General features: G+C 52.8%; 1 protein-coding gene across 4 annotated transcripts in view; it reads right to left on the bottom strand.

Moving 5' to 3' along the window:
• Nucleotides 1–12,217, bottom strand: part of ADCK2 (aarF domain containing kinase 2) — a 20,681-nt gene extending 8,464 nt beyond the window's left edge. The window contains exons 1-5 of one of the 4 annotated variants that reach the window (XM_008526800.2): nucleotides 9,990–12,217; nucleotides 8,435–8,581; nucleotides 5,514–5,642; nucleotides 3,041–3,136; nucleotides 345–596 (exon numbers count right to left, since the gene is read on the bottom strand). In XM_008526800.2, the coding sequence (XP_008525022.1) occupies nucleotides 345–596; nucleotides 3,041–3,136; nucleotides 5,514–5,642; nucleotides 8,435–8,581; nucleotides 9,990–10,922 (1,557 nt within the window). In that variant the 5' untranslated portion in view covers nucleotides 10,923–12,217. The remainder of the gene's footprint in view (nucleotides 1–344; nucleotides 597–3,040; nucleotides 3,137–5,513; nucleotides 5,643–8,434; nucleotides 8,582–9,989) is intronic. The other 3 variants (XM_008526802.2, XM_008526801.2, XM_070617983.1) reach the window with 3 other exon arrangements.

Below are 12,217 nucleotides of genomic sequence, written 5' to 3'. Positions count from 1 at the left end.
TTCAGTCAAGAAGCCAGCCTTCCTAGTACCTGTAACTCTTGCTGAAGAAGAGAAACTACCAGCACCCCACAGCATTTGGGAAGGAGGCATTTCTTGCCCTCGTCACAAGCCGCTCAGACCTGACCTCAGACATGGGCACCAGCACTCTTACTAGAGACCCCTCAGGCGGCTTCATTTCCTCTCCTTCCCCTCACCCACCTCCCTCGCTCTGCTCTGCCCGTTCCCATCAGGAGCACCCTTGGCAAATGCAGACATCGGCAAGAACGAGGAAAGCTGAGGAGCCCTGCAGTTCCCAAGAGCCTGAAAAATTTGGGCCCAGCTCCCGAGAGCCCAGCAGGTCTCACCTGCCCCAATGCCACGGCCATGAAAACCGCCCGGAAGTTCCTCAGGTCGGCAGCCTGCAGCTCAGCCACAATCCCAGCGTCCAGCAGCACCAGACGCAGCGGGCACGGCGCAGGCGTCATGGCCACCACCAGCGTGTCGCAGACATCCACCTGCTGCAGCCCTGCCTCTTGGCTCTTGGAAAGACCGTCGGCACCCTGGACCAGGATGTTCCCAGGGTGAAGGTCGGCGTGGACGAAGTTGTCCACAAATATCTGGAAAGAGATCAGTGATCTTCAAGGCCAAGTCAGCCCTCACCACCCCATCACCACCAAGCCACACGCGGAAAAAGCTTCCAGAGTGATGGTAAGTTCCCAGCGATTGATTACAATGGCAGAGAGGGGTGCATTTTACAAAGCCACATTGCTTGATGTCATCAATTCAGAATTTGTACAGGGTCAGGCCAGGTTGACATTTTCAAGAGAAAAGTAATTTTCAAGGTAAAGAGCATTAAAAAAAATTATAAGGGGGGCAGGCCTGGTGGCACAGTGGTTAAGTTCGCACACTAAACTTCAGCACCCTGGGGTTCATGGGCCCAGATCCTGGGCGTGGACCTACACACCTCTCATCAATCCATGCTATGGTGGTGTCCCACATACAAAATAGAGGAAGATTGGCACAGATGTTAGCTCAAGACTAATCTCCCTCACCAAAAAAAAAAAAAAAAAAAAACCAGGGAACATAAAAAATCAAAGACCAAACTGTGTTTCAAAAGACTTATTTTTACTCTATGATTTGAGCAATTAATATTACTTACTGTTTAAAGATTTTTCCCAAACCTCTCTGTTCTTAAAGTTCATGGAACTACCTTTCTTTAGAAACTTTCCATAAATCAGACTTCCCCTCCATTACCTCCGTCGGTCCACATAGTGAAATCTAACAGTGATACTGACAACCGTGTACTGGCACACAGAATCGGGGGGGGGGGGGGGGGGGGCGGGGTGCAGAGAGAAATGCCTTTGAACCTGCTAAGCAGGAAAGAAAGCCCCAGGGACTGTGAGGGACGGGAAGTCAGGTGTGACTTTGTGGAACAGGAATCTGCCTGCTGTGAAGGGTCATTTCCATGGTCAGAGAAGCCACCAGCCATCCTTCTGTAAGGGGAAGGAGAGACCCGGAGGTAAGTGCAGACCAGCTGCAGGTGGAGCGGCTCTCAGGGCACTCCTCTGGCCAACATAGAACCCCTCCTCCTCCTGGATGCAGGCCACACACCCAGGCCACAGAGAGACCCTCCCAGTCCAGATTCTGGCTTTGCTGGAGGTTAAGGGAGGCTGCTACCCCGATGAAAGTCCCGGGAACTGGGGAAGCCAGGGCCTGTGCACCTGCAGGATGTGGTCACCAAAGGCTGGCTGATCCCTGACCCTGGGACCAAACCTCCTGGCCCCTTGCTGCCGGTTCAGCCCCTGGGCCTACACCCCCATCCTTGATCCCACGAGCTGGAAGCCCCTCCTGATCTCCCCACTGCTGGGTGCTTAATGCTGCTTCTCCCCTGGCCACTCTCCACTGTGCCCTCCCCTCCAGCACATGGTGCCCCCAGAGCCCTGTTACTGGGGACAAAGTCCTCTCCCCACTGAGCTTCCACCACACTGACTTAGTGGGAACCTGGCTCTCCCAAGACAACCCACTTCTCAGGGAGCCCCTCAGGTGGGGACTGCTGACTGTCACACCCACGGACCCTGGGGCTAGAGGTGGAGTCGGGGCCGCTCAACCACTGTCACCTCTGTCGCCCTGAGCCCTCTCCACAAGAGCATCTGGCTCACAGCCACCCCCATACGTGGTGTCAGCTTGCACCACACCACCATCCTGCTCTGAGCTCCTGTTCTCATCTCTGTCCCACTTTTGCCACCTGCCTCAGCCCTCACAGCCCACCTCGGTCACATCAGTTCTTTCCTCCCACTCTGACCACACAGCCAGTTCCCTCTTACCCCGATTCTTCACCCTCCAGACCTGGGCACTCATCCTCTCTTTCCAGCCTGGACCCGACAAGCCATCCCGCAACCACTCTCTTCCGTGCCAACCACCAGGAAGACCTCAGACCCTAGAAAATCTCTTTGCAATCCCTAGACAATCTCAATCAATTTTGAAGGTGACACCTAGACTTCCTTCACATCCCAATTGAGAGGCAGCCGCTTCCTAAATAGATCCCCGGGCTAGGATGGGCCCCTTCTGAGTGACACTTTGGTGTCTGTACTTACCCTCTATCTCCTTTACTTATTGTGGCCTGTCTTCCCACTGAATGGTAGCTCTGTGAACATTGTAATCGTGTCTGTTTTGCTCACTACTCTAAAGCCAGCTCTTAATTCAGTGCCTGGCACACAGCAGGTGCTCAGTAAGGACTTGCTGAACAAATGAATGAAGGGGCATTTCCCATGGCTGTTGTCTTTGGCTGTTTGTCTAAGCTGTAGGTAGCTTGGGCCGGGCCTGGGTCTTGCTCACCACTCTGCCCACAGCACCAGGCGCGTGACAAAGTGCATGCCACTGAGAAAGCATTTAACAGAAGCTCAGAAATGAATGGGCGTTTTGGTGGGCTCAGCTATTTCTAGAGCTCAACATGGCTGCCTGCTTGCTGCCTTCGACAGCCAAGCAGTGTCCCCACCATCTCCCCACATGCAATTCGACCACATGCTGGGCTTGAGCACCCTCTCTGAGCCCATGAGCTCACCATCTTCAGGAGCATGTTGATCCCCAGCCGTGCAATCTTCTTCTTCAAGTCACCAGGAATCCCTGCCTGCTGGTAACTGGACACAGGCACGCTCTCCTTTAAGAGGATCAGGAAGGACACAACCTTACCGGGACAGCCCTGCTCCTCATCCCCAAGTGACACATCAGCATTGCCTTCCCATCAATTGGGAATTGACCCAAAGAGTTCTTCCTTTCTTAGAACTCTGTGAATCTGTCACCTACATGTTGATTTTAACCTTCTTACATTTCCCGTCAACACTTCTCAAAGGAAACAAGTCCTTTGGTTTATTAGGGAGGACACCTGTTGGCTCTACCACCCACAGGTAAGGGATGTTGTAATGTAATTGGAAAGGATGGGATCAGGCCCTGGGAGAGCTAGTTTCTGGTCAAGAATCAGCCAATAGGATGGTACTGGTACAAAAACAGGTGCACAGATCAACGGAACAGAATTGAAAGCCCAGAAATAAAACCACACATCTATGGACAGCTTATCTTTGACAAAGGAGCTGAGGGCATACAATGGAGAAAAGAAAGTCTTTTCAACAAATGGTGCTGGGAAAACTGGAAAGCCACATGTAGAAGAATGAAAATTGACCATTCTTTTTCACCATTCACCAAAATAAACTCAAAACGGATCAAAGACCTAAAGGTGAGACCTGAAACCATAAGGCTTCTGGAAGAAAACGTAGGCAGTACACTCTTTGACATCAGTATTAAAAGGATATTTTTGGACACCATGCCTTCTCAGAGAAGGGAAACAATAGAAAGAATAAACAAATGGGACTTCATCAGACTAAAGAGCTTCTTCAAGGCAAATGAAAACAGGATTGAAACAAAAAAACAACCCACTAACTGGGAAAAAATATTTGCAAGTCATATATCTGACAAAGGCTTAATATCCATAATATATAAAGAACTCTCACAACTCAACAACAAAAAATCAAACAACCCAATCAAAAACTGGGCTGGAGACATGAACAGACATTTCTCCAAAGAAGATATACTGATGGCCAATAGGCACATGAAAAGATGCTCATCATCGCTGATCATCAGGGAAATGCAAATCAAAACTACACTAAGATATCACCTTACACCCGTTAGAATGACAAAAATATCTAAAACTAATAGTAACAAATGTTGGAGAGGTTGTGGAGAAAAAGGAACCCTCATACACTGCTGGTGGGAATGCAAACTGGTGCAGCCACTATGGAAAACAGTATGGAGATTCCTCAAAAATTAAAAATAGAACTACCATACGATCCAGCCATCCCACTACTGGGTATTTATCCAAAGAGCTTGAAGTCAGCAATCCCAAAAGTCCTATGCACCCCAATGTTCATTGCAGCATTATTTACAATAGCCAAGACATGGAAGCAACCTAAGTGCCCATCAACAGACGAATGGATAAAGAAGATGTGGTACATATATACAATGGAATACTACTCAGCTGCAAAACAGAACAAAATCATTCCATTTACAATAACATGGATGAACCTTGAGGGAATTATGTTAAGTGAAATAAACCAGCTAGAGAAGGATAATCTGTGCATGACTCCACTCATATGAGGAATTGAAAATTATGGACTAAGAACAGTTTAGTGGATACCAGGGGAAAGGTGGGGTGGGGGGTGGGCACAAAGGGTGAAGTGGTGCACCTACAACACGAATGACAAACATTAATGTACAACTGAAATTTCACAAGATTGTAACCTATCATTAACTCAATTTAAAAAAAAAAAAAAAGAATCAGCCAATAGGGACATGAATGAGCTCTGTGACCTTGAGCAGGAAAATGGAAAAGAAAAAGAAAGGGAAGAGAGAAGAAAGGGGAGCTAGTAAAAAAGCATTTCATATAAGTTAGTTAGTTAATTGTCATAGCAGCCCTTTGAGATAGATCTTGTTATCCCAAATTAACAAATACAACAACTAAAGCCCAGAGAGTTTAAGTAACTTGTTCAAGGTCACACAGCTAGTAACATCAAGTCATTCACATCACTTTCCTGTATCTCATACTACCATCTTTTTATGAAGGAAGCAGGACCAGGAGACAGCTAGGCAATGACATGACACAAATACTTGTTGAGCACTTTCTCTGTGCAAACTGGGTGCTGAGGGCATTTTGCATTCAATGTGTCATTGACTCCTGGGACAACCCTATGAAGCAGGAATGGTTGCCCACAGTTACACTTGAGGAAACTGAAGTCACCCAGCTAATAAAGTGGCAGAGCAGATTTTCAAATCCAGAAAGTCTGAAGCCATGTCCAGGGTCTCAGCCACCTGGTGATGCTCCCTCCCACCCTTGTGCCATATGCCAGTGAAGTCCTCTCCGTTTACACACAGTGATCACATGCTCTCTTGGCTTTTGTCTTTTCAGACTAAAGCTTTTGGATGGAGCATGTGGAGTGAGACGGTCTAGCTATGAGTGAAAGGCACAGCAGGGGAAGCTCTCTTACTTCATATGTTTCCACCAAGACATCCCTGGTGACAAAGGGACGCAGAGGGGTGGGGAATCTGACAGAATTCACATTCAGGAAGTTGCACTGGAAGTGTTCTAGATTCCGAGCTTCATAACGTAGGTCGATCTACAGGGAAATGGAGAGAAAGGATGAGGGGGTAATCTGGGCACAGGGGGAGCAACATCTGAACCGCCAGACGGCTAGCAAGTCAGGGGGTTCACCTGCCCTCCCCACCTGCTCCTCCTGCATCACTCCCCAGGAAGCCCGGGCGCAGGCATCCTGGGACTAGTGGCCTCCCCGGAAGTCCCGAACCTCCACGTGAACTCCTCTGGGCTACAGACAGCAGACACCCTTGCAGGACTTGGCCTTCGCTGCTTCTCTGCTTTTCCTTCTCGGCCCACCCCCTTCACCCCAGCCAAGGGAGCCCTTCCCCATCTCCGGGGGTTCAGCTTTGTTGCCTCTCCGGCAGCCCACTGCCCTCCGCTAGGCCGCCCTCCAGCCTGTCCTTCTATTAAGGTCCACCTCCCTCACAGGGCTGACTCTGCCCACCGCCCCACCACACTGACACCGGCCTCCCTAAACTCGGCAGGCCTTTCACTGCCAGACTCAAAGGCCCAATCCCATTTTTATCCTAATTAACTCTCTGCGCACCGGGTCCTGGTGCCCTTGATGACCGCGTTCCTCCAGAACAGCTCTTCACTCGGCACCTGCCTTCCCTGCCCAGTTCTCCCCCTGCCTGTCCCACCGTTCCTCCTTGGTCTGGTCTCCGGGCCACTCCTCCTCAGTGTGCCCCACAGATGCTGATGCTCTCGCAGCTCCTGACCTTTGCCAGCTTTCGCGCTCCCTCTCCAGCCCCTCATGTCCTCAGCTAGCACCTCCTGATCACAGAACCTAGATCTCCCGTCCAGACACCTCTATCAGACTCCAGGCTTACATTCAAGTACATCTGGACGTTGCCTCATGAAAGCCCAGAGACTCTTGAACTCAATGTCTAAACAGTATTTACTTTCACCCCCCATACGCCCAGTCACCTGAGTGTCACTGCAGGTTACTCCTTCTCTCTTACTCTCCACACCCATCAGTGACTCAGTGACATCAACTCTGCAGCCCTAACCACTCTCAGATGCATTCTGCTGCCACCCTAGTGCTAGTCCCAAGGTGACTTGCAACCAGTCACCTGAACCCAGAAAGAGGCATCTTAGGGGGGCTCCCTGACCCCCCATCTTCCCTCTCTCCAATCTGTTAGTGTCCCCCTTCTACCTGCAGGATGAAGTCTAAATTCTTTAGGATGACACCCAAGGTGGGTCATGATTTGGCCCCTATTTCTCTCTCCAGGTTCATCAAGTGTGCCTCCACTTCCTGTACGGCCCCAACCTGTAGCTTCACCCCATCTGTATGGTGCTGAACATCCCAGCCCGCCTGACGCCTCCCCCTCTCCTTTGCCTTCCTTATTCTCTCGGATCGGAACGTTCTTTCCCCATCTGGTCCAACTGTAAACACCACCCACCTTTCGAGCCTCAGCTCAAGCCCAGGGAGCCTTGACCCTTCCCCTCTTGAGCCCCAACTGAAGCTGTAGACTAACTCTAATCACACTCTATTTGCAAGGGGTTTCGGGTCAGCCCCCCCTGCCTACTGTGTATTCCTTATGGACAGGAGAATCTCACTGTTTTCTTAGTTCACCAGCTTCTAACAGAGTTCTTAATAAATGGTACATGAATCCATAATTGAATGAGGAGAGAAAGGCTCCCACACATGCACCCAGACTCTAAGGTTTCAAGCACGGGAAGGTGACAGGACTACTGACAGACTGACTGGGACACGAGAGACAGAGCTAGCAGGAAGAACTGATTTTTGAGGCAAAATGGGGTGAGATATAGAGATTTGAGCTTCATGTGACGGGACCCCATGATGTCTACCAGACTTCCATAAGGGGAACTGAAGCTCAGCTGGGTAGAGAACTGACAGTAATTAATGCCGAGATGGTTGTTGGAATAGAAGATGCTTTCTCTGTTCTAATTTTCTTTTATTCCCGAAACTACACTACTCCATAGCACAAAGCAAAGCTTTCTAAACGTTAAAACACAATGGGACTTAAAACCTTAAACCCGAGGACACAAATGAAGACTTGGCACTCTGCTTCTGAGAGAGCGCCAGTGTCTGCACCATCAACAGGGAGCCAGTGCAGATGCAGATTTGGAGCCCCGACTGCCCCCAGAGTGTGTCTACCAAGTCTGGCTACTTAAACGAGTGTCCCTTAAACAGGGGTCCTGGACAGGGACGAGGTCCTTGTCTACTCACTAAGCCCTGGAAACAAAGCAGGACAAAGGCACAGTGTGTGACCTCGCTGATTACTCTCCTCACCCTGGAGTTCAGCGCCTGATTGTGGCGCAGATAATGCCCTAAGTCCCACCAGAATCATCTCCCTTTCCTCCCAGGCGCTAAGGAAGACCGTAGTTCCCAGGCATTCCTGCAGTTCTGCCAGGCCCGTGTGATTAAAGCTCTGACCTGGGGAGCAGGAAGAAGTGAGGTTCCTCACTTCCAGACCTGGCCACAAAATCTCTTACACGATCCTCCATTGTCTCTCTCCCCATTCCACACTGACCCTAGTTGACGCATGTGGAAGATGGCAGTGCCAAACTTGGGAGGAAACTGGGTCCCTGAAGGACTGTGGAGTAGAGCTCCCTCTCTCTCCACAGTTCACCTGCATGCAACTTTGATGTAGGCAAGAAATAACCTTGTTGCATTAAGCCGCTGAGATTTGAGTGTTCTTTGTTCTATCAGCTAGCATTACCTCCCTAATACACTATACTAGCCATGACATACTGGGAAGTTACTCATTCATTCAGCATTTACTAAACAGCTGCTAACAGCAAGACCTATGTTAGATGCTATTTACAACTAAGGGAAGGAGAAGTCACCTGTTGGACCATGAGCTTCTCAAATTCCTCCACAATCTCAGGCAAGCTAAGCCACTTGATGCCTGGCAAAAGTGCAAGGGCTCGGCTGCCCATCTTCATCAGCAGCAGGTCCATCTGCACCTGCGAGAGTAAGCCAGGGTGCAACACCTGCCAGAAAGAGGAACAATGAGACAGAGAAAAGCCCAGGAAGGCAGGTTCACCCAGCCGTAGCTAGGTCCCACCATCAGAGAAGAGCCAGGCCGGCTTCTCATCAGAGCAAAGGGAAGTGGTCCCAGCCCTCAGGATGCTGCTGCCTCCCTCACTCCCATGTGCCTTCCCTGAGGAGATGCTGAGGGCAGCTCCTCTGCATTGCACTTAGCTTTGCTGCGAAGAATAGCTGGGCTTCTCCTTCCATATACATTAAGTTTAGATCAGTGGCTTGCAGACATTAGCGTGCATAAATGAAACTGTGGACTGCCGGGCCTCCTCAAGACCTACTCTGGGAGTGGAGCTGGGAATCTGCATTTCACTGAGCAGGTAACTCTGAGTCAGGCAGCCCAAAGCCTGATAAATAAGAGTCACAGAACTCCAGCAGGGATGCACTGAAGTGGGATGGAAAGAGCTCTGGTTTCCAATTCCAGCCAGGCAACTCATTCCCTGTATGAAACTGGGCAAGCTAGTCAACCTCTCTCCACCTCATGTTCCACCTTTTAAAACATGCAGATAATAGGCCCGACCTCCACCTCAAATCCCTTTATGAATAGAGTGGGGCATAAATAAATAGAGATAAGGGAAACAAATGCCTACCTGAACTGTCTACTAAAGATTAAATAATGCATCTGACATGACTGGCATGTTTCCTGGTACACAGCAGGTCTCTACTCCTTTTGTCTTCCACAGAGTGGAGGAAACCGTCAGGGTATTTTGGTCCAGAGTTTCCCAAATGTGCCTGATCATGAGAATCACTTGCAGCATTGATGAAAAGTCAGGCCCAGCCTCCTCCCTTGGTAAGTATGATTCAGTAGGTCTGCAGTGAGGCGCCCTTAGGAGGTTTTTTTTCAGAGCGGGTAAATGCGAGGGTTGGGCTACCTGCTACTTGTGTCTGCCAGACCCCCTGGGGACATCCTGAATGGGGATGGAAGAGTGTGGAGACGAGAAATAATAAAGCCCAGGCAGGGGTGACTGGAAATGAAGAGAGAAAGAAGCCACTTTCTGTAAGAATGAATGCCACCGTCTTGGGCTCACCACAGCATGTCTAACCCAGTCTGGCTCTGATCACCCCTGACTCCGGCGTAGCAGGTCAGCTGGATGGTGATTCCTCCACCCACAAAGGCAGCAAATCCCAAACCCTCCTCATTTTCTTTTATCAGACTACTCATGCCACCACTCCCTCAAGCCAAGAAATAAAACAGCTCACACATCATAGGCACTCAGACAATGGTCAAGCTAATGGAAATCAATGAAAGGCAATGTGGAGTGATTTGCAAAGGGGGGGTTCCTGATCTGGGACAGCTCCATGGGGTCAGTAGGATTTTAAAAATGAGAAGGGCCCAGCTGAAGACAACAGAGCACTTACTTTCACTGCCACCGGGATGATGTGATCCGGCTCAAGCGGGTGGGCAGGCCCCGAAGACTGAGACACGACTGCCTTTGATCCAACCAGGTCAGATTTAGGCAGGAGCAGCCTTTCTAGAAACGACTGGTCAGCAAGACTTCCTTGAGGCCTCCACCCCTTCCCCAGGTGTCCAAAGAGCTCTCTCAGCCCCCCGACTTCTCCAGCCTCCGAAGAAGGCTGCAGACTAGAGGCCGTGCCAAGTCTCTGGATGCTGTTAGTCTCCAAGAAGGCAGGATTGGCACGCGCTTTGTACACTTGGGCCACACAGCCTGAACCCACAGGTTCCTGATTCTCGAAGCAGAGGACCCGCCCCCAGTCCTCCCCAAACGCCTGCCGCAAGAAGTGTTCAGTGTGAGTCCAAGGGTGAGGGGTCACCCGGACATGCAGCTTGGAGAACTGGGCACAGAAAGCCTCCGAGAAGAGATCTCGCCGGGTGCTGGCCCACTGGCCCAGTTTGATGTATGTTGGGCCTGAGGTCTCCGTGGCTTTCAGAAGCAGGCGGAGCCAGAGGCTGGAGACACTAGGAGCCAGGTAGGTGAGGGGGTAGAGTAGAAGGAGGGGGAAGAATTTCACCAGGAGAGCCCCTGCCCGAAGCCAGATGCGGAGGTGCAGAAGGAGGCCTCCCAGCCGCCCCTCCTGGGAGACTCTCTCCAGTGGCCCATTTTCAGCCAGGTCACTCCAGCTGGCCCTTCGCTGACAGAAGCTCTCAGGGCCCCCCTCACCAGTGTCCCCATAGGCTGAGATGAGCTTGGGCAAAGTGCCAAGCAGAAGCCAACAGAGTCTGGCATTGCGAGAGCACCCAGGGGGTCTTAGAAGGCAGAGTTCCTTTCTGAGCTCAAAACCCCTTAGGTGGGACAAGCAGACCCTGACAGACAAGCGCCAGGGGGTCACCATCCTCTCCCAGAGGTCCACGGCCTAGGCTGCCTGCTCTCAACTTGGCGCGCTCTGCTTTGGTGACCTGGGTTCTCCGGTTCGGATCCCCGGAGCGGACCTATGCACCGGTTTATCAAGCCATGCGGAGGCAGGCGTCCCACATTTAAAGTGGAAGAGGATTGGCTGCGGACGTTAGCTCAGGGCTAATCTTCCTCAAAAAAACAGTAGGGTGGCTGGGAGATGCGGCGACGCTCAGCCCCCGCCTGCGGCGTGCAGCCTAAGCCCAGTGCGGCACCCAGTCCGGCCCTTGCAGGGCCGCTCCACCCGCCAGGCCGCAGGAGAGGCCGGCCCATCCGCCCCGGCTCCACACCCCGCTCCCTCCGGGGGCCCGAGCCCGAACCCGGCTGCCCTGGGGGAGCTTTCAGAACCGAGCTGACTGTGAGAGCGCGAGCGGCCAAGCCAGACGCGACGCCAGGCCCGGGCCGAGGACGCGACCTGCGCGAGGTGGCCGCGCGGGCGGAGACAGAGCCGGGCGGCCGCAGGGTCACCGCACAGCCGGGCAGGCGCAAGATCCCCCAGGGGCCGGGCCCTGTCCAGGGCCGAGCGCGGAGGGGCTGGGCTGGGGCGGGGGTCGGGGTGCCGAGGGACTGGGGAGCGCAGGAGAGGGAGGAAGGACCAGGGGGGCAAGGGGTTGAGAGCTGGGGCGGGGGATGGGGACAGTGCGGACGGCCGAGGTCCCGGGCACCGAGTCCTTGGGTGGGGAGGAGTTGGGGCGGGAAGGGGGGGGGGGGTGCGTGCAGAGGGCCCGGCTACGGAGAACCGAGACCCGGGGTGCGGAGAGCCTGGGACGGGGTCGGAGGGCCGAGGATTGGGGTGCGGAGGGCCGAGGAGGGGGCGCGGAAAGCCGGGGAGGGGGTGTGGAGGGCCGAGGATCGGGGTGCGGAGAGCCGAGGAGGGGGTGTGGAGGGCCGAGGATCGGGGTGCGGAGAGCCGGGGAGAGGGTGCGGAGGGCAGGGGTTCTAGCGGCCGAAGATCCGGGCGCCGAGAGCGCGCGGCCCGCGTCTTCCGGGAGCGCCGCGCCCGAGTGCGCGGGGCCGGCCCCTTAAAGCGGACGCAGCGCGGACGGCGCCGAGGCTCACCGGTCTCTCGGGTCCTGGGCCCCGAAAGTAGGTTTAGCACAAAACGCAAGCGCGCCCTCCACGCCGCCTTCCTCTGTCTCTCCACGGACGTCTTTGGCTTTCCTTACAAAGATGCAGAAACGCGCCGTGAGCTGGAAGGCGGTCTGAACACAGGTCGGGTTTTCAGCTGAGCGAGTT

This window comes from Equus przewalskii, chromosome 4 (genome assembly GCF_037783145.1).
Source record: "Equus przewalskii isolate Varuska chromosome 4, EquPr2, whole genome shotgun sequence".
Taxonomy (NCBI): Eukaryota; Metazoa; Chordata; class Mammalia; order Perissodactyla; family Equidae; genus Equus; species Equus przewalskii.
Note: the sequence above shows the minus strand (reverse complement) of the source record. Positions and strands in the feature narration are given on the sequence as shown.